The sequence below is a fragment of the Centroberyx gerrardi genome, chromosome 9 (genome assembly GCF_048128805.1).
Source record: "Centroberyx gerrardi isolate f3 chromosome 9, fCenGer3.hap1.cur.20231027, whole genome shotgun sequence".
Taxonomy (NCBI): Eukaryota; Metazoa; Chordata; class Actinopteri; order Beryciformes; family Berycidae; genus Centroberyx; species Centroberyx gerrardi.
This window is the reverse complement of record NC_136005.1, coordinates 13,134,173-13,156,800: the sequence shown is the minus strand read 5'-3', so window position 1 is coordinate 13,156,800 and position 22,628 is coordinate 13,134,173. Positions and strand designations below refer to the sequence as shown.

Genomic DNA, 22,628 nt, shown 5'->3' with positions numbered 1-22,628 from the left:
ACAGTGGTGAAAGAAGTACTCAGATCCTTTACTTAGGTAAAAGTCAAGATAATGGAATCGAACATTCTAGGGAAAAGCAAACACCATACTTTCACAATTTTGTTCAAGTGCAGTAAAAATATTTATCACAGCTTGTATCAAGTATGAAAAATAAGTATACATTCTATGGAAAATTAGCACATTTCAATGCTTGGGAAGGTTACTTTAAAAGGGTTTGTGGTCATACTATGCTTCCTAAATGCTTCCTTGCCTGGTCTGTACTTTGAAAGTGCCTGAAAATGAACTCAATATAGCTCTTCACTGTTGTCATTTCCATTCTATTGACTATCTCGTTTCATATGTTCACGCTGGTGTTTCATGCTATAGATGTGGTTAGAAAAGTATTCACAGCAAGAGATGAGGGTAGAAGTGGGAGCGGGAGCGGGGGGGGGGGTCTGCCCTTGAGCAAAATAATAGGCAAGCTTTTTCCAGTTCAATAAACAAGGCCATATTGGACCTTATCAAGAGCAGTTGAATCTACCTCATCATCTTCAGTCAGTGATCAAACACAGAAAGAGAGGCCCACCAAGTGAGAGACACAGACCCAAAACATCAAGATCAGAAAGCAACGTCAGGTTATTAGGCTGCATACTATGGACCAATTTGTGGATACGGTATTGAGAGGGACAGTGTGTATAGTATTTCATGTGCGGTGGTCTCTTTGACGACCCACATGCTCCATACAAACATTTCTTGGGTTTGTCTGAGGAGAGGGATTTACATCAGGAGAGGGTTTGTCTGGAGATTATCAAGGGGATTTGTGGGAACAACACATTTTTTGAATATATATATCATCCAGTCTTATGTCTCTAAAAATGACTCACTAGAGGTGACCAGTTAATCTGCATTATCACTGTGTTTGACTATCAAAAAATAAACAGGCCTGCCCTTCATCATTAACATCAGTACTACTATTTTCTCCTCCTGCACTCATTCACCTCCACACACTCTGGGGTATATGCAGTAATGCCAAAGTAATGTCAGTCTGCCCATCTGTCTGTCACCGTTTTTATGTTCTCCCTTTGATCGTTGGGGGGAAATGAACGTAGCATATGCTGTTGTATCTGAGTCTTTGTGAATGATGTTGCCTGCTGTTGCTGTACGGAGCAGCGGAGATCCCCAGGGCACCGAAGGAATGCTGCCTGACCCAGGAAGGGAGGAAAGACGAAGAGAGAGAAGTGAGCGGTGGCTGTGGGTGGCCTGCCTCTTCACTGGCTCTCTGCAGATCCACTCAGCTCCTCACATGGTTTGGATCATCACTGCCGAGCCATACAAATGAATACAGCATGGTGGGGAATTTGGAGTACCCACTTATGTATGATCTTTATTAGGGTACAGCTTACTGTGTCCCGTCTTTGAGAAATACTAGACTCTTTCAAGTGGGAGAACTCTGTGGGTTAGCATGAAATTGAAGAAACCATGGGTGCCTGTGTCAAATCTGAAATACAGTGGAGTGCATCTCTTTGACAGGGCAGGTGTGTGTAGCTCGGTCTGTGATACATTTAGCTGCAACTGGACATGGAAAACAAAAACAGTACTGCCATCTAGTGGTGGAAGTTGACATGCTGTTATAACATCCTGAAAAAGAGGATTGTACTGTTTTGTTTTGTTTTTATAATTCATTTCTATATTACTTTCGTCGTCTATTAATGGCTTAGCCTGAACAATATAACAGATTTTAAAGAGTAGCCTATGTGTTATATGGGGATCCTACTCTGCAAAAAATCCAGGGCCTCTGCAAGAAACAAACTTCTAGTCAATACAACCATGGACAAACCTCTATTTCAGGAAAGACCCGCTGATTCTTAAAACAAGGCAAGTGTTTTATTCAACCTTGTAGGCTTGTACTCTATTATCCTCAATACCACAATGCCTTGCGGTCTATTCAGATTTGCATGCGGCGGAAGCATGGCGTATGTAAACAAGTTGGAAGCGTTTCCAACAGCTAGGTACCGATGCTAGACAGTAGTTTCCCTCTCTGGCTATATCTGTAAGTAACACTGGCGAACAAAATGTCAAATTTACTCTTTAATTGTAATTTTGCATTACATATTTTAATGTGATATGTCCACATATGCCGAGTTGACATGCATTCAGTCGGAATAACTATAGCTAACTTAAGTTAGCCAGGTAGCTAACGTTAGCTACCTAGCAAGCCCTGCTATTAATTACTGCTTAGCTAACTTATAGAGTAGCTAACATTAGCCGGCCAACTAGCTAATGTCTGGCAGCTTGCATAATTCAGTGTACAGATAGCTGCTCATTACCATCACATTGCCGGCCGGTGGCCAACTGTCAAGTTGCCACTGGCAACCGGAACATACAACGGTCGATAGCTTGCAGCAGCTAACGTTAACTTAACACTTTTTCATTGATTCTGTGCACTAAAGCTCAGCCAGAGCTATAGCTTAACAAATGAGTATACTTCTGTATGTTTTTAAGTTCAACCAGCATGCGTTGAGGCAGTGTGGACGGTGTGTTAGCATTACAGCCTGAACTCTCTGATCATCCACAGAACAAGGAGCCTGGTGTCGAGATCTGCAAAGGGGATGTCGGGCTACATGGAAGTTAACAGTCAGTGATATCTAAGGTTGCCTGTGAAGCGGCACCTTTCCCTAACACAATGCATGAGTCAGAGGAACAGCTTACTACCATCTGCTAAGTACTTCACAAACTGCTAAGCTAAGGACTATAAGCTTCTGGTTGTACACCAAAGTGGACATCTCAAGAAGAATAATGGAGACATCATGTGACTGGGAATCCCCAATCTTACAGGGACATGGCTGAGATGAGCAAACCGCACTTGAACTATCTGAGATCACCCACACAAATCCAGACCATAAACTCTTATCAGACCCCGACTCTAAGCCATCGTAACGGCACTCATCCATACCTTGTTGGACTCAAGCTTTGAGTATCTTTCTTACTTAGTACAGAACTGGCAGTAGGCTAAATAGAGGGCATTGGGATTCATAATTTTTCCATGCATAAATATCTGACTGACATTTCCGTTACTTTTACATTAGCCTGCATTTACAGCTTGCATTTAGTACTACCTAGACTTCTTGCTATTTATTCACATTGAACAATCTACTACAATCGTTGAAGCAGCTTTTACTGTACAGCGGGCACCTGTGAGTGGCATCCCTGCTGAAACCCTGCACCAGCGGAGGTGCAGCGATGAGTGCCGAGGATCTTCAGCACGTGGACTACCTGGAGAACCAGCTAATGGGCATGGACAGCTTCATCCACAGAATCGACTCTGCCGAAGTCATCTACCAGCCTCGAAGGAAGCGGGCCAAGCTGATAGGGAAGTACCTGATGGGAGACCTGCTCGGCGAGGGATCCTACGGCAAAGTTAAAGAGATGCTCGACTCTGAAACGCTGTGCAGGAGAGCTGTCAAGATTCTCAAGAAAAAGAAGCTCAGACGGATCCCTAATGGAGAGGCAAATGTCAAAAAGTATGTTAGATCGTAATCATCCTGTTGTCATGTGCTGCTATGCTTAAATTATCTACTAAACCATGCACTTGTCTTTACAGCATTGAATATTGGCCCTTTTTCGACATGGCTGTTTTACATTTAATTCTCATCTGTAAATAATGACTTAAGTGTAATACTTTTCTTGTCTCTGTTGTTTTCCAGGGAGATCCAGCTGCTACAAAGATTGCGGCACAAAAATGTAATTCAGCTGGTGGATGTGTTGTATAATGAGGAGAAGCAGAAGATATATCCTTTTGATAAGTTATGCACAAACATGTTAAGATTGATTTTGACATCTAACATTGTACTGACCATGCTTTAAATTCTACCTATCACAAATCTTAGGGCTGTGCTGTTATGTGCTGTGATGCATTTGGTTTAAGTAACTCGGCCTGATCATGATTTGTCAGTGAATGCAGAATGACTAGAGTGTGAAGTGTAGCATACTATCTTAAAGGAAGACATATTTCTACCACTGGAGGATATCTTAAGCTTTCAGTGCTATTCATACACATCTTGTATTGTACATGAAAACAGGACTACTGCTTACTGCAGTGACCTGCTGGGAGTCCCATGCTGTAGTGTTGTAATTCATGGCGATGATCAGCTGAGGGCGCCCCTCGCCTTCACCTGTTTGGGGAAAAAGTAAAGCTCAGCATCATGGTCTCTTCAAAAAGCAATTCTCTCAGTCTTCCACCCCTTCTCCAGTCAGTGTTCTCATAATGTTCTCTGCAGCTTCCTTAGACGTCTGCAGATATCACTTCATAAAACGGTCATTAGCCTTTATTTTTGGACATCAGCGAAGCACCAAATTGCATTTGTACTGGTCAGCTACCAGCGTTGCTCATCTCTTAGATACATAAACAATGTCTGTCATAATGTTCAGTATCTTCCCTCAGGAACGCCAGTTGACATTTCAGAACCAGTGATTATGAGTTGCTCAACCAGTGAGAAAGCAGAGATGACATGACTGTTAGACTTTGAGGATGAGTTGCATTATCTTTTGTTTTAGTTGCTGAGTCACTAGCGTTGTCAGATTCGGTTCGGACTGACATGTTTAGCCTGCTTTTTCTTCATAATTTACTGTTTGTATCATTGTGTTGTACGGTATTATTTCCTCATGCTTGTGTGATACCCAGCTGATTCTCCTTCATTGACAGTATTGTGTAGCTTAACCATAGTGTGAACTACATCATTCAGTTTACAGTTGAAGGTTACTGGCACATATGGCATATTAGTATCTGTGTGGTACAGGCCTGTCCAGAACTTGGTGTTGAGGATATGAGCTGTACCTGCTGAAAACACAGATCACAGGTTGAAAGACAGCACTTGTTTTATTGCTCACTATAAGAGATATTGAATCAGTCAAGAAGAAAGGAACGCCCCCCCCCCCCCCTCTCCGTTCTGTCCACCCACAGCCTTGTCTGAAGTCACAGTGTTAGTGTGTACGTCAGCCAGCTAAACAGGGCTCAGCAGTGGTAATTGCTCTGCCTGCCCCAGCCCGGCTGAAAGCAGCTGCATCATCTATCCACTCAATTTACTCCTAATGTGTGTTACTGATTGAACCGGCAATGAGGGCAGAAAAAGTGACGAGGCCGGATAGAATCTCCCCCTCTGTCCCTCTATATGCAACTTTCCTCCCTCCTTTCTTTCCTTCCTGTGTGTGTTTCGTGTTGGTCATGTGAAGTCCTTCCAGTGGTTAATTAATGGGGTTGTTTAATGTCAGCGCACACCGCTGCTCGTACAGCAGCGCTCCCCCTCCCCTCTGCCTTCCTTCCCCTCTCCTCCCCTCTGCCCCATCCCTCCCCTTCTGCTCGCTCGAGCCCTCTTCTTCCCCTCTCACTTTGTGACGAGAGAAGGCCACTGATGTAGTCGTGACTAAGGGTCTCCCTCTGTGTCAGAGTGACTGCCATTAGTCCTGCCTATTTACTGCTCCGGATCTCTCTGCTCTTCCCCAGTGGGTTGGAAATACCCCCGGTGTTCATCTCCCCTCTAGAAGCCTCATGCTTCTGCATTCATGAAGGCTTGTAAAAGGTCTAAAGTGTTTTTCATTCAACTTGAATAACAGATTTTTATTAGCCCTGTATCTCTAATCTCTCCAGATGTAAAACCTAAATAAAAAGCACCTTTTGGTTTGTGTTTCCATTTGAGATTGTGCTATTCTGGACACATTTCTCTCAGTTGACTATCAAGATCTAGATGTTGAGTGCACAGTCTACCTAAAGTTGCAATTGGCTAGTGTATTTTCAAGTGTCTTTTCAACTGATGGCGTTTGTGCATTCATTTGATGAGACAATTTAGTCAGAAACATATTGAACAGCAGATGTAATTTGTGTCAAATTATTGGCATATGGTGTTCAGATGTAAATAATGCATTCGCTTTTTCAAGGCTCTTAAAATGATGACTGCTGCTGAAATAGTAGAAAGTGAAGTGACCTCTGCACAGCTTGGGCTTCTTCTAGGTGTCTGCAGAATATAGAAGAAGCATAATCCATAGAAGGTTAGGTTTGTCTCACACTAAAAACTCTTTTTAAAAAGCCCTTTTAGCAAGTAAAAACAATGTGAATGGCACGTTTTGGACGAACCTGATGAAGCAGCCTCGACCAAGGGTTTTGGTGTGCTCATTGCATTATGTTAACTGCTAATTTCCTTGACTGTGTTACGTATATGGTGATGGAGTATTGTGTGTGTGGGATGCAGGAAATGCTGGACAGTGTCCCAGAGAAAAAGTTTCCTGTGTATCAAGCCCATGGGTAATTCATTACTTTATAATTGCATATTAATAATTGCTTTTACCATAATAACAACACTGTAAGTCTTTGTTTTGGCCTAAACAGCTGCTCAGTTCAAAGATATGTCATATTTCTGTTCATCTTCAGTTATTTCTGCCAGCTGCTGGATGGTTTGGAGTACTTGCACAGCCAGGGCATCGTTCACAAAGACATCAAACCAGGGAATCTGCTGCTGACCACGGATGGAGCGCTCAAAATCTCTGACCTGGGTGTTGCAGAAGTCAGTATGTTAGGAGCTGGACTTGACTGATTTCTGGTGTTGGAAGTGTTTTTCAGCCTATTTCTTTATTTTGCTCAATGGCTTCCCACTTCAGAGAGCCTTCGGTTCTATGCATTGAACTTTCTCAACTTTAGGTCTGTTTTGTTATTCCCTGTTAGATCTTACTTCACGTGATATTTATGAAAGTAGACCTCCGTGAAAACAACACTAAACATTTATTGTTTGGAAAAATTCAATTCCTCAATTTTGCATTTGACGTAAATTCCAGATGTGTTCTGATCAGGATTATACCATGGCCCCCATGGTGTATACACCCTCTTTCCTCTTCAGGCTCTGGAGCCATTCGCGGAGGACGACACGTGTCGGACGAGCCAGGGTTCTCCGGCATTCCAGCCGCCAGAGATTGCCAACGGCCTGGACACCTTCTCAGGGTTCAAGGTGGACATCTGGTCAGCAGGTGTCACACTGTAAGGCCACATCTGAAAGCTTGGGGTCATGACACCCTCAGAATAAAACATGAATCCCAATGACCCAATACTTTAGAAATGCCTCGCTTCACCATTGTTTGTTTGTTTTAATGAATGGCTACATTTATTTTTCCCCCCCAAATATTATAATTGTATGAGGTGTGAAGGATCACAGGAGTGAGAGATTTCAGTTGATATTTTACTGAAGTCTGCCAGATTATAGCATTTTACAAATTGATGAAAGATTGTTAGCTATTTCTGTTGCCTAAATCGTATATCCTATTAAGTAAAGAGGAACTGATGGGAGTTGATGTAAAGCTGGAGCATCACAGGGATCTATACTGGACAATGCTCTGCTTTGTGTTTCAGATACAACATCACAACCAGTTTGTACCCATTTGAAGGTGATTACATCTACCAGCTCTTTGAGAACATTGGAAAAGGAGAGTACAGTATCCCCAAGGACTGTGGCCCACTCCTGTCAAACCTGCTCAGAGGTAGGACTCTCTCTTTCTCGGACCTCCTTTACACCTGCCATTAACATGCGTCCTGGTTGATCGGATTGTAATCGGCGCCAAAATGCATAAAATCCAAGCGTAAATGCACGCTAGATGTACTGAAGATCCGATCATCCAAACCACCTGGAGGTGATCAGAGATGCATCTGGCTACATTATCAACAAAGTGTAAATGCAAATGATGTGTCTCCAATCCACATATAAGAGCTATGTGAATGTTAATGCGGATCCAACCAGGAAGCACAGGTGGTAGACAGCTCGGATAGTCACATACTTGTCAAAAATGGATACTCATGGAAGAGGAACAAGTGAGACAAGCCATTTGCGCTCAGGTGTATAGGATGTAAATATTACAAGAGGAAGTGACATGCATGGCGATCTGCATTTTGGTGAGGGAAAGAGAAATCAGATTTCAGTGTGTATACTGGAGATGCATTTTAATGGCAGGTGTAAATAGAATCCAGCTATGTGTATATATAAAGAAGACCTATGAACCAGTCTGGCTCTTCTGAAGGCTTCATCCTCACTTACTTTGCACTACTCTTTTCTATTTGCACCATTACATACAAGCCAGTGGTTTCTAATTTTTTCTTTTTCCTCAAGCATACTGCTGGTATAATGGAAAATATAATAGCATAGATGGTTCTTTTACAAAAACCACTATAAAAAGGTAATGGCATCCTTTATAAAATGTGTCTGTTGAATACTGCTGAAGACTGCTCTATTTGTTATAATGGAAAATATTATAGCGTAGACCGTTATTTTACCAAATTCTAAGAAATGTGGCATGATTTACACAACATCTCTGCAGCTTGTCCTTAAATGACACCAAAAACACTGGCCTTCTTTTGTTTGTTCCAGGAATGCTTGAATATGACCCTGCAAAGAGGTTCTCAATACAACACATCAGACAGCATAAGTAAGTAACCATGCTCCTGTTTTCCTCTGAAGCAGCAATTCATCTTATCTTCATACAAGCTGAAGAGAAAGTGCTCCAAAAATGAAGTGCAAATTAAATTTTAGATGAACTGGAAACACAACAACACCCTAAGTAGTGTTCACTGTGTTTCTGTGAGGCACACAATTAGTGCAATGTGCTTGTGAAAACAAGCTCAACTTGTGTGATTTATTTGTTGCATTAAGCCTTGCGCTTTTTGATTTGTCTTATTTTGGTGATAGTTTAATAGCATGTGTCCTCCTTCCTCTTTCTTTGTCCTTCATACTCAGCAGCTCTTCTGCAGCCTGCATTGTGTTGAAATAGAGCGTGTTTGTTTTTAGCCTTTCATCACCATCTCATATATTTGCCCAAGCCTGTTTTGTAGAAATAGATTCATAGACAGTACAGAACCAGTTACAGTCAGATCACCTGTCTTCATCAAAAGTACTTATGTTACTGTATATAAAGTATTTATGTTGCAGACTATGTGCAGACTATGTACAGGATCCCATGACTCAAACTTAATAAGATTAAACTAATTAGAGCTAATCAACTGTAGTATTTACATACTTTTTATCACAGCGTTCATTCACTTTATGAAAGCTTTCATCACTTCACAGAGAGCTACTAAAACACGGGGAAGAACAAATTTCATTTTAGTTTTCCTGTGTATAATAAATGCATAAGAATAATAATTCCAACACCTGCAAAACCTGCATCGCAGGGCAATACATCTGCGAAGGAATGATGCATCGGTAACAGATTTTCTCATTTGAAATGAATTAGCTTCCATTTGAGAGTACTGTAATGTATTCAGCACATTAAATGTGATGCTGGCATCAGATGTAACACAACACGTGGTGATAGAGATGTGGACGCACAAATATTTCACTGTTAACCCAAGGAATGTTTTCTGAACAATTTTCAGATGCTGTAGTGCAGCATCAGCTGTCAGTTTGCAGTCGGTATGCAAAAGGAGAGTGAAAGCCTCAGTGTGTAGACACTGAAAGGAGATATTCACACATTTCTGGACTAGTGAGACTAAAACAAAACATCTCTATCCCATTTCTCCCAACTTCCCAATCACACTCTCCCAGCTAGCCCTTTAAAGGCTCTTGACTACACAAGGGCTGATGCTCCTGCTGGCAGCAGTTACCATGGCAACAAATGACTGAAGTGTATCTGTGTGCTGGTGTTATGTGAAAGCTCTCAGAAATAAAGAAACAAAGAAAAATAGAGAGGAGGGAAAGTCGTGATTCTCTCTTCCACAATTGAGTGCCATGGAACGGCTTTGAAATCACGTCACTTCAATTCACTGTATTGGGTATGAAAATGAATCAGTGAAAAATGAAAACGGGTTATGCGAGTATGCACACGCTGATGCCATTACTGGTTCCTGCCACTGCCGGCATGATTTTACATTACGTCTTATTTTACTTTCTCCTACCTCTTTTACTCACTGATGAATGTTCGATTCTAGTTGATTTATGAGCTTCTACTGCCTACCCCTCTCTTCTCTCTGGCACTAGTCATCAACAACAATGAATTAGTCAAGAGAATCAAATCAATCTCTCTGCCGTATATGGTAGCTATCTAGCTAGCTATTTCCATACAGCCCCAGCCAGAATGGGCAACCGTGAATGAGGAATAAATGGCGTCTGAAAAAAGACTGACTGTTGTATAAATATTTAAACAAGCAAAAGGGCAGATGGGTCTTTAGAATTAATTACCTCGCTCAGTGTAAATATGAACATTAAGGGCGACTTAGAATAGGTAGAGGCACCATGCTGGGGTTGATGCAATTTTAATGACCAGCAGCAACAGCTCCTGTGCTGTTCATCACCTCTCAAGGTGGAGTTTGTCTTGCAGGATTACTATTGCTATCCGAATGCCAATTTAATTGATATTCAGCTGGACTCTTGAATGGCAGCAAAGTAAGCACATAAGGATTGGGCTATTGGTAGGCTGATACAGTGAGATGGTCATCCTCTATGGAAATGAGAAAGTGAACATTTTTCATTTGAGTGAAATTGTTAGTCGAGATATGTAAGGTCAAGGTACAGACTGATCGAACTCCAAAAAGTTACTCTGCAGCAAACATTTTCTGTTCATTCTAGCTGAACTTTTTTTTTTTTTTTTTTTTTTTTTAAGTTACAGATAATTGCCCCTTTTTAATGCTTTTTTTATGTAACTGCAGTGGTGGAGGTGGCAGAGTGAGAAGAGCTGTTCAACACTCAATAAGAGAATGGGAGTGGGTAGGAGTGCTCTCGTTCTCGGGGAAAAAGAAGAAAAACTCTGGAAATGACGGATATCTGTGTTTAAGTGGAATATAAAGAGGAATACTAATAAGGCAAACAAACATGGACTGTACATGTGACAACAGTACAAAGCAACCCCATACTGGCCAGCAGCACGTACACCCCCACCTACATATAAGCACACACATGTACACGCACCTCCCACGCATCACACACTTCACTACGCTCACACCTTCCACACTTGTGCCCACGCATACGCACAAACTACTTCACACAATTACGCTATAAAAAAGGCCCCACACACACACACCGGCAAACGCTGCTAACACACACATACACACACACACACACTCACTCACGGCTACCTCCCTCATGCCCCTGTGGCTCAGCTGGCGTCACTGATGCTCCATGAGTTGTTACGAAACAAAAGGCCAAGGTCTCCTCATCCCTCCATCTCCAAACATTACTCACTGCTCTCACAGAGAGAGGATGCTGCTTGTTACATGTAGTGGGCTGCTCTATTCAGTATTTCTGGCAATGGGAAGGACATATGGGACATTTTGGTCTCCTAAAATATCCATCAGCTTACCAGGAGGAAGCCACCTACTGAGGACACATGGAGTATTTCAGTGAAAGTGGTGTTAGTGAATAGAAGCTATTGTGAATAGATCTATTGTAAACTCTCCCTGTTCCTTTGTGCGAATCCCTGACATTTTAATGTTGTTGTTGAAGGCCATTGGCGGCTTGGTAAGGCACAATGTTCAAACGCTACTTGGTCATTTATTTATTTTTCATTATTAAGCAGTATGTGTCTATGTTTGGCTTAGGTAGATTATAGTTGTTGAAATGAGTATTTACTTTTTACACCCGTACAAAACCTTGGTATGATTGTATGAGCAGTCAACCTCCGAATCATTGCTTTATAATTTGTTTACTTTTTCATATTGGTAGAGAGCGGGTGAAATCAAAACCCAGAGCAGCTATTATTGGTGGTTGACTGTTCATCAAGTCATATTTAGGTATGCATGGTGAAAAGTGACAATGTTCTACACAAGTGAATTATTTTGAGACTGATAGTTGAGTTTGAGTGTCATTTATTTGATTCAGTGGACAGAGGTAGAGCTAAAGTTCTAACATTATTCTGACTTTGAAATGTACTTTGAAATTCATAAATAACAAACTCAGTTTTCGTAATAGTGGGGAGGGTAAATCTGAAGGGTTGCCAGGTGTTTTCCACCAGCCCCTAATTAAGACCAGCTTCACTTCTTATATGTGTGTGTGTGTGTGTGTGTGTGTGTGTGTGTGTGTGTGTGTGTGTATCAGGCAGTGTCATGAGTGGACTAAATCAAATGTGTGAAAGAGAAAGGGCACACTGTGTGATGAGATGACACTAGTCATGACCCTGGGTTTCTGTCACAGAGCGCACACAACACACACACACACACTCATACACATGCTTGTCCCATACTTCGCAGTGTGTCAGTTGTAGATCTGTGAGTTTGTTTCTCCTCTGCTAACAAGCTGCCAGGGGGCTGACACATTCTCTTTGTACCTGCAACTGAGTTGCTGTTTATTAAAACTTCAAATATAATTTCGGTTGGTGAAAAACTGGAAAAATAAGGTCCAGGTTGAAAATAACTGGAATAATCCTTTAATAATATTGTCTTAGGATAATACTTAGGATAGAACTGCTTGATGAAATATTAGATGAAAATTGAATGTGATCAAACACTTTATGAAGCATGATTGAATTATCAGACTAAGGTTTTCTGCCTGCTCCCTGCCTTCATCTGGGTGCTCGCTGTCTTTCAGCTGGGTGAGGAAGAGGCACCCAGCCACGGAGCCCCCTGTGCCCATGCCACCCAGCGCCGACCGCAGGGACCCCTGGCGCAGCATGACAGTGGTGCCCTACCTGGAGCACCTGCACGGCTACGGGGAGGAGGAGGAGGAGGAAGAGGAGGAGGAAGATGAGCTCTTCTACGGGGAGAATGATGTCATGTACCCTCAGGACTTCACACCCACAGGTTAGTGTGAACTATCCAGAGAGCAGTGGGCAGAGGAGGTGCTGAAGGACAATGGACCACAGTTATGGAAATACTCTTTGAAATTATCCTTGATTCCATATGATAAAAAATATGAGAAATAAAAATGGCAAATGATTAACCAGTTTATTACCAGTTTATTAGTTAGATAATACCAGTTTGTTAGTTTTTGATATAAGAAATGAAACCTGCTGATTTTCAAGATCTACTTTTCATAAAGCACAACTTTAACATTTGTGCATAAAATCTCATTATAAAAGAGGTCCAATGTATTTCTTTCTTATTGCATGAGTCTGCTCCTCTCCTGTTTTTCTTTCTGTTTTTCACCATAGCCGCAAGGAAAAGCAAATCTTCAAAAAAGATTAATCTTGGTGTATTCACATGCGTTTTGGTAATAACATTCTGGTAGTATGTTTAGCAAAATAATTAGCTGTACAGTTTGTCGTAGTTTTGAGCCCTGAAGCAGATAGGGATGTGGTAGTTTGCTCTACATCAATCAGAATATCTAAAACAGATAAAATATGGGTATAGAGAGGGTATTCGGGGCTAAGAAGAGCAATTCACAAGGAAATAGGATATATTAAATATTAACATAACATCAAGAGGACTGTTACATATTGTGACCTTATTTTTTTTACTGAATGCTGTCTAGACATGCTGTTTGTTGCCAAACATTTTTCAGGGAGAAATACAGCAAATTAAGTCTCGCTCTATGCGCCTCCCCTCCCCTTTTCATCCCTCTCTTTCATGCTGCTGTCATATACACAGCATCTACACCTCCACAATCCCATTGGCCTTTCATTCACTTTGCCTTTACTTTTCCTCCCATTTTCATTACTCTCCACTTCCATCTCTCCCTCCTTTCCCTCCCTCTACCTCTCTCCACCTTCCTTTCCTCACAGCCAACCACCTTTGTCCTTGTCACAGACCCAGAGAGGAGCTCCTTAGGGGAAATGGCTGACTTCTCCCGTGTGATTAGGCATTCTGTCATGTCAGGGTTGGGAAGCAGAGGGGGCAATGGCAGGCTAGATCATAGTCTGGGACTGATGAGCCGGTCCATTTAGAATAGTTGGTGGGCTTCCCCATGTCTGTCTGTCTCAGGCTGGTTCCTTACTACAGTAGTTTTCTGTCTGATCTGATGTGGCTGGTGGCCAAACACCAAACACAAGTCTTACCTCTCCAGGGGGAGAGAAGGCTACAGGCCACAGGTCCCAGGCCACACTGGAGACACAGAAAAACATGAAGCTGCTCTTTGTATTTGAGGTTTTAAGCTTAAATTTTTTGGTGCATAAATGTCTTTGGTCTGTGAGAAAGCATTCTCCTTAGAAGTTTTATGCATATCATTTTTTTGTGCATGTTTGTCTGCCCTCCTGTGTGTGTGTGTGTGTGTGCGTGTGTGTGTGTGTGTGTGTGTGTGTGTGTGTGTGTGAGTGGTACACACAGATGACACTAGAGAGTATCAGATTTGTGTGTGAAGGATTGCGTGAGTCTGCCTGGTCTTTGGTACTGCTTCTGATGATGAACCGGACAATAACCTCACACATTGCACTAACTGAATGGCTGACTTGTTGTATGAGATGATGGCAAATCTCAGGCTGGTGTTTGCCGACTGCCTTTCACTGTCATGACACTGAGCTTAACAATCTTTTAGGTCCAAATTTCCTAGTTGTCGGCATAACCCAACATTTCTATATAGATTCTATGTATCGATATTAAAAAGATCTTGTACGTCTATCGCCTGTTAGTGTAGGTACCATTATGTGGTCCAAAACCATTCTTCTGTTTATTTAATACTCCAAAAACTAAAGTTAGATGACAATGCACAATGTTAGCACTTTGTTGAGTTACTTCGCAATTGTTTTAGTGTTAAAATCAATGATCAGGGGAATCCTGTAACAATTTTCTAAACGCTCTTTTTCTTATTGCAGTCTCCAGTGTGACCTGCTTGATCATTAAATAGCCTGTAATGCTCTATGGGACGCTATGATAGTTGTGTCAGCAGCCTTGGCCTGAAGAGGGATTTGCAGGCTGACTAACAGAAGGTGCTAGCAGCGCTCAATATGTCATTGTCTCTGTTTTGGCTAATTGCAACATGCTGCCGGTGTCAGCCCTCTGGCTAGCCAACACACGCACACGCATGCACACACACACACACACACATAGACGCACATGGCTGAATAAAGAGGGAATCGAAGCGTGTCTGTTAAGTGCATGGTCACACATACACACACACACACACAGTTTTGTATTGCGCTAGATGCAGATTTTATTTCAATCTTTTGCGATAAAACCATTGCCCAAGACTGCAGATATTATTGCAATCGTTTGCGTAGTTTGCATGAGCTTATTGATTCAACAACATAACTTGCACGTTATTGTTGCAATGTACCAGTTCTATTTGAGGTCTAGATTCAGTTTTAGGTACAAAATGTCTTTCAGTCTTTTGAGATCTGAGTACAGCAACACCTGCATTGAGCTCTTCTCCAGTAACTTAAACATTTTCTTATTAAAAACCAAAGGACAATCCAGGCACTCCAAATATAGAAATATAATCACGAGGAAGAAAAAAATCTTAAAAAGCCTTTATTGTAGTGGCTAAATCATTAAAATTTCTATATTTCTATATTTGGAGTGCCTGGATTGTCCTTTGGTTTGTAGCACACTTTTTCCCCGTTTTCCAAGAGCACCCGATACATTTTTGATCCCAGCTTGACAATATAGAGCAACCAGTCATTTCCTTTTTTCCATTTTCTTATTAAACTTGCCTTTTCAACTTGTCAACTAGCACTTTTGCCCTTTGTCATTCTTACAAAACTTTTTTCCATCTTCTTCCTGTTATTGCGGTGACTACTTGGTGAGTCAGAGGAAGTGGCACAAGGGCTGGTTACAGTGTAATAGCCACTGTGAAGCCATTCACAATCAACCCTCCTCAATCACCGACTCGCAGTTCAACTGGTCCTAATGCTCGCAGGCTTTTTATTCCGCCTTATTACACATTTGTCTGATTGAGACGTACATCCCTTTTGATTTAAGTCAGATCTGTCCTTGGGGTCACAGGGGAAATTATGTCTATTTATTTATGAGCCTATCATGTTTTATTATGTTAGTCTTTGAATTGGAACATTTATTTTTCCACAGCAGAGTTTAATGAGCTGCCCTGAACTGCGACTGTGTCCACATAGGACCCAATTAAATCAGGAAAACATGAGGACCATCATTCTTCTCTCCCTTTCTCTCTGTGTCTCCCCCACCTCTGGCCTGGTAGTACGTGGGGTGGGGAATGGCCTCATTCTTTTTTTATTGTCAATTAATTGTAGGTTAAGTATGTTGGACCGGAATTTTAGTTCTGTTGCTTTGAGAAAAAAGTAAAAATAATATATATTGATGGACACAAACCTTTACTTAACTGTCTAAGATCATAGAAATAACAGGATTAGTCATTTCCGCTGAATGAATTGAAAGGGGTCTTAGTTTTGTGTTGTAAGTCCAGACTTTATAACCTACATGGCTGTTACTTATCAAGGGCATTAGAGCTTCACACCCACACAGAGCTACAGTGCAGCCCACTACAGTGGAGAAGAAGCCATTGGGTTTTATACTGCAGTGCTGAGACAGAGAGAGAGGTATGGTTTTAGGTTTGCTTTTTCTTTTTTCTTTTTTTTGTGGTAATGCCCTCGCTTTATGACAGAGCCTTTCACATGCTCAGTGTGCGTGCCCATACAGCGGCCTCTGCAACCCTTCCTTCAGTGATTTCCGGAAACGTACGTTTTCTCCCCGTTAGCAGTCGCTCCACTAGCAGTCGAAATTGCCGATTAGAGGAGAGCGAGTCTTTAAGTTGCCATAGCAACTGGGTGAGTCATTCTGCTGCAGTCAGTTTAGTCACACTCACACTGACTGTATGTTTCCCTCTCTCCCTTTTTCCATCTCACTGTCTCCCTGCCTTCCCACCCTTTCACCTCACTCTCCCCCTGTTTCCATCCCCCTAAATCATTATATTATTTCAACTGTGTGTTCTTTTTTTTGCCCACTATTATCAGAGCAGGAGAGACACTGGCACAAGTCCTGTTTCTCATTCATTCAAGGTTATCCCCAATTAGGCAAAAACGTGAAGGAGGAATAAAGGGGGATCAAAGAAAAAGGGGGAGTCATTAAGTGTGTGTGTGTGTGAATGGATGTGAATGGATGTGAATGTGTGACGTGTATGAGTGATAGGCGAGGCTGATAATAAGGGCGAGCGGAATGCTGCTGTTCTTGCTTTGATTACTTATTTATGGATCAGGCTAATCAGTAAACCCACAGCTGAAGGCACACTGTGAAGGAGGCGGCGGGGGGGGTGAGAAGAGATGGGGGAGGCAAAAGGAGGAAAGGGGATACCTTACACTCATTTGCTTCATTCCAAGAACACTTGTTAGCTCTGATTGAAGTAGCTTAGTTTGCAGAATGCAGATTCGTTTGATTGCCATTATGGGAAATTGTTTCCCGTTTTAGTTTAATTGGACTCTGCAAGTTTACAGCTGCATCTTCAGCATTAGCCTGCGATACTCTCTTATTTTAGACTCGAATCACCAAACACCACATTGTCACCTAATTGGCACATGACTCAGATGGATGCATGCAGTAAAAGGGTTTTCATAGTTAAAGTTGACAGTGCATAGATGCTGTCTATTTTTGTTGACTTGCATTCTTCTCCTTTGCACCTGTTGCCAAGACTTGTTGATTTGTTCATGCCAGCTTTTGTCAACGGTATAGGGTTAGTCAATTTTGCTCAGCTGTATAGAAAAGTACTATGAGGTGCATTGGATAATACCCTGTATCAGGGCAATAGACTTGTGGTTTTCATGTGGTTTTATATTTGGCAACCAGCCTCTAATGATGGATTGAGAAGTAAATTGGCTTAAAACGTGTTAGACTCTTGGATTGTGCTATAAGCCCTTTGTAGGAGCTGAAAATAGCTTCTTGCACTATTGCCTGTTTAAAGCAAAAGTTCCAATTTCTGCTTGATTTCATGACCACTCAAAGTGTTGCTATATTGGTACATGACTGTGAGAGTAGCAACTGTTCCTATACTGGGATCTTGGTGTTAAACAAATTCTCCTTGGCACATCAGCCATAATCAGAAAGATAAGATCTGGTCTGGAAAAATGAAAAAGGCTGCCATTGATACCAACTGCTGTTTGTTTGCATATATTGCACACACGTCGGGTCTCAGAATAGTTCACAGCCATGTACAAAATTTCCCAAGGCTGCTCTCAGCTCTCTCCCTCCCTCTTTCTCCTTTAGCCGCCCTCCTTCACCCTCTCTTCTTCAGTTTCTATCTTCTCTCCTCCCTCTATCAGGTCTGTGTGACCTGATGACTAGCAGTATGTGAGTAGGGATAGAAAAAAGTAAGTTGGGTGTAATTCCTGATCAACCAGCTTCCTCTGTACATCTTACAGTACATCAATAGACAGCAGGGACTGGGCTAACTTTGCTCATCACAGTTCAGTTTCTAAGGCCCTGCCTGACTTTGATAAGTATTGATGTTTTGATGAGGAGATAAATGGGGTCATAACCCTCTGGTCACGTCGCTCTGGTAGCGTTGACATCAGTGTTGATGGTCTGGATTGGATGTCTCAAGATACGGTGAGTCACTCTGGCCTTTAATTTACCTCAGCACTGACCCACGTCTGTACTGTGTCTCCCCAGGCCGGCTGCAGGACGACGGACTGGAGCCGAACGGTCACCAGGGTCGTCTGAGCGCAGGCCTGGCGCTCAGGAGCCTGTGTGTGAACGGGACGGACGGGGAGAGCGAGATGGAGAACCTCTCTGCCTGCAGGACCAGGCAGAGGTCCGAGCGCCTCTCCAGCTCCTCGTCCAACCCGTCCCGCAAAGGAGTTTCCACCTACAGCCGCATTCGCAGGCTCTCTGGCTGCAAGCAGCAGTGACACCACACCCCACCTCACTCCCACACCTCAGAGCACACACACTGGACAGGTGAGGAAACCCCCAAACACACATGCACAACAGCAGACATACACATATACATCCTTGTATACTGTACATCATAACACTGATTTTGTCATCAACCTGCGCTTAAACGAACATAACATGAAGGTAGGGCTATCTTCCATTGAAAATGAAGTCCTGTAGTCACTCATGCACTCAGATAGTGGAAAGCCTGGTAGGGATGAGACAATAGAGAGATTGTGGAGAGATCTTTCACTAAGCTCTAATGAAACAACTACAATTAAAGGAATTTCACAAGCTAGTTGATAAATAAATTATGAGTTTCTTGTGCGTAGAATCAAGTGTGTGTGTGTGTGCATGTTTGTGTGTGCATGCCTTTTTTGTCCTTGATGTAGGGTAGCCACTATAACAGCTAGACCCAAAAGCTTCAGTCTGCATGTAATTACAAAGCCAAGCAGTGGAGAGTTCTGCTCGGTCCCCAGGGAGGTGGGAGGAGGAGGGTGGGGGCGCACAAAGTGAAGAGCCGGATGACGCAGCTGAGGAAGGGAGGGGAGGGGAGGGGAGGGAGTGTGAGGCGGCGATGGAGAGGGGATGGAGCGGAATCCTGCACAGGGAGAGGAGGAGGAAGAGGAGGAGGAGAGAGGGAGCGTGGGCAGGCTGCGTGGGAAGAAGATGCTGCATAATCAGCTTTCTAGGGTTTTCTCCTGCTCCCTCTCTTTCTGTGTCTCTCGCTTCTGTCTTTTCTGTCATTTTTTCTTTGTTACCGAGTCCCTCTGTGGCACCAGCCCATTCATGTTGGCTCTGTGTCTCTCTGTGGTTCAATGTATGGTAAAAAAAAAAATCTCTCCCTCTCTCCTGTCTGCGTCTGTCTCACTGTCTTGCTCTTGGTGTCTCTTCCTTTCCGCCCGTCTCTCCATCTCGCTTTCTTTCTGTTCCTCTTATTCTCTGTATGACTCATTCACCAGCACAAGCAACAGTCTCTCCCTGCCCCTCATCTGTTTTGAAGGAGAATGAAAGATCATATCATGTTGTCTGGCTGTCCCCGTTTTATATCCAGCCAGCACACGCAGACAGAAGCTGCATGTCTAATAAGAGAGGCTGTTGATGTTATTGCAATTGTTCTTTGGATGAAATTGAACCGGCTTTTGCTGTCATTTTGTGCACCAAAAATAGACCAGCAGCCTCAACTAAATATTATGAATTCCCTTTACAGAATCTGTTCACCGAGCTGTAACATTCACAAAACCCTAGCATCACAACCCGTTTTAGTTTTACAACTTTGCACTGCCGATCTAGCACAGAGTGGAGCTCTGACTGATGATCCTACATCATTTCACACTTATCGGCTTGTGCCATCACATTGATTTAGCCACATATAATAGGTGAGAAATGGAATAGCCGTCTAATAGTGAGCAGAGAGGAACCGAGTGAGTCATCGGCATCTCCCACACATTCTAACGGTGCCTGGAGCTGCTCTGTTAAAAGGCAATCTGGAGAGAGGGAGGAGGGGAATGCGTGGGTGGAGGGGGAAAAGAGATGGAGGTGGTGGTGGTGGTGGTGGGAGGGAGGGGGGGTCTTCCTTCTCCCCTTCATCTCAGAAGCATCCCTGAATACTGAGCATCTCTCAGACAGTCAGCTCATGTTTGAAGGAGAGCCGGAGAGTTAGGGGAGGGGAGGGGAGGGGAGTGGAGCGGGGCTGTGGAGGTAAATACGTGTTCCTTCACGTGTGTGAGTTGCACCCTAAACGTGTGGGTGTGTGTGTGGGTGTATGTGTGTGAAGCTGAGGCACGAAGCAGGGAACACCATCGCCATCCCTATTCATGGTTCCAGACAGAGGATGACTAACAGTCTGGCGGTGAATGGAGTAGCCTGGATAGGGTACGTGTCTCCTAAGTGGAGGCATTTTAAGTAACCGCAGCAAACTCCACACCTTGACAGCCGAGGCGTCTCACTGATATGGAGAAAGGCAAACTCCTAACATGTGTGTGTGTGTGTGTTTCTGTTTCTTGTGGCTTGTCTGTTGCTCCCTGCAACCTTCCCCTGCTGAATAAAAAATCAAGGAAATGAACAATTCCAATGCTAATATGAAACCCAGAGGCAGCAGGGTGGAATACTGGTTAGCGGGACTGTCCTGTAACCATAAGGTCACAGGTTCAATCCCCGCAATAGCCAATGTGTCCATCAGGAGCCATGTGTCCCATCAAAGTGGCCTTGAGAGAAACACCGACCCAGTACTTGCTCACTCTTTGTAAGTGGCTGTGGATAAGAACGTCTGCAAAATGTCAATATGTAAATGTGACATAAAGGATGTTATCTGTGTTTGCTTTCACCTGCAGGTTGGTGTTTTGACAGTGACTCACTCTTGGCTTGGATATGTGAACATCATGAAGCCCCAAAGGACATTTTAGCCGGTTTTGCTGCACTGCACTGATGATGGCAGCACCTGCACTACACTACTATCCCACATACTGAAGGAAAACCCCTCGAGGAACTTTGCTGCTTTCACAATAACTAGCTGACTGTTCGGGTGTCCAGCTAATCGATTGGCTGGCAGATAATGAGGATAGTGATGATGGTAAGGATGAAGATGATGCAAGAGTGGAACAAGCGGGAGAAACACGGAAGAGAGGCGGTCTGAAACTGTGTGTTAGCTCTCCTCTCCTCTCCGAAAAGCTCAGTTTCAGATTCCCCCAAAGGCCCACATCCACCTCCCCCTCGCTCCTCACTGAATGAATGTAGCTTGTTTTAGACTACAACACTGTTCACCCTGCAGTTAGTCAGTATAAAGTGCACATTGTGAGGTGTGTTGAATCAATTGAATGGACTGACACTGGAGTATTTCAATGAATGCAATATACTTGGCAGTTACGCAGATTGTATATTTTGAAATGAATAAATGGCATGAAATGATGTACATTGAGAAAGGGAACCGCAGACTACAGCCGTATCTGTCGTGGAATGTCTGAGCTTGGGTTTATATTAGCCTCTGTCTTGATTGTTGTTTTGCCTGGTTGTTTCCCCCCACATTATGTTTTTAATGATTATTTATATAAAATGCACTCCCAACCAGCAACAGCACAGTATGCGTGCCTTGTGTCATTTATTTCTGTTGATTGTTGTAATTACTGACATATGACAACAGTTAAGTCTTTTTTTGTCATTACTACAGTATATTGGATAGAAGAATACCACTGAGCCTGTCAGTGCGATAAGATAAAGTGGCGTACAGTATCGGGCACTAACACTAAATATTTTTCTTCATAAATTTGATCGGCTATTTTGAACTGAACGTTAAATATCCATGTACTACTACTGTGTGCTCTTGAGTTTCCTTTTTGCGTGGAGAGCAGCAGTCCCAGGCGTTCTGCTGCTCTCCTCCCTGCAGTCTCCTCCAGCTCATCATACTCTGCAGTTTGCTTCACCTTGACTTTGATATATTATTCTGATTGCTGGGTTGCCGGTACCCCAGACTTTGATAAGGTGATCTGTGGCTTCTTCTGTGACAAGCCTGTTCCTGTACAGACAGAGTCAGGCTCTGTATTGATCTGGGTCCATCAGATCCTGCTGGAGCGGAGGCGGATGGGCGGTGTTCTTCAGATTGGAACAAAGGAGTTCTCTTTTACATGCGGCCCTCTAAAAGAGGAAAAGGAGGGGAGAGAGCTCTCTAGTCCATCCATTCATACACAGAATACACTACCACCATCAGTTCGTACCATTAGTCACTACACCATTCATTAGTTATTACATCTTGTTGATTATATAGCTAAATTGAATTTCTGTCTTACGACCGGGGCAAAGTGGAAGTTGAATACATTTTGAATGCATTAAAAAAAACAACATAAGGACTGCTTGATTTGTTTCATCTTGCAAGTTGTGTCCACCTTTGAGGCTTTTGAGTATCAGGAAAGGCTAATATTACACTAGAATC

General features: G+C 42.9%; 1 protein-coding gene across 1 annotated transcript; it reads left to right on the top strand.

Annotated features, from left to right (window-relative positions):
• Positions 1 to 1,946: 1,946 nt before the first annotated feature.
• Positions 1,947 to 21,783, top strand: LOC139932277 (serine/threonine-protein kinase STK11-like). Its single transcript, XM_071925997.2, has 11 exons — positions 1,947 to 2,029; positions 2,555 to 3,500; positions 3,684 to 3,767; positions 6,185 to 6,274; positions 6,401 to 6,533; positions 6,864 to 7,000; positions 7,370 to 7,497; positions 8,379 to 8,436; positions 12,525 to 12,736; positions 18,440 to 18,727; positions 21,037 to 21,783. Exons 2-10 carry the CDS (start codon positions 3,220 to 3,222, stop codon positions 18,676 to 18,678), a joined length of 1,362 nt encoding a protein of 453 aa, XP_071782098.1. The 5' UTR covers positions 1,947 to 2,029; positions 2,555 to 3,219; the 3' UTR covers positions 18,679 to 18,727; positions 21,037 to 21,783.
• The last annotated feature ends 845 nt before the right edge of the window (positions 21,784 to 22,628 follow it).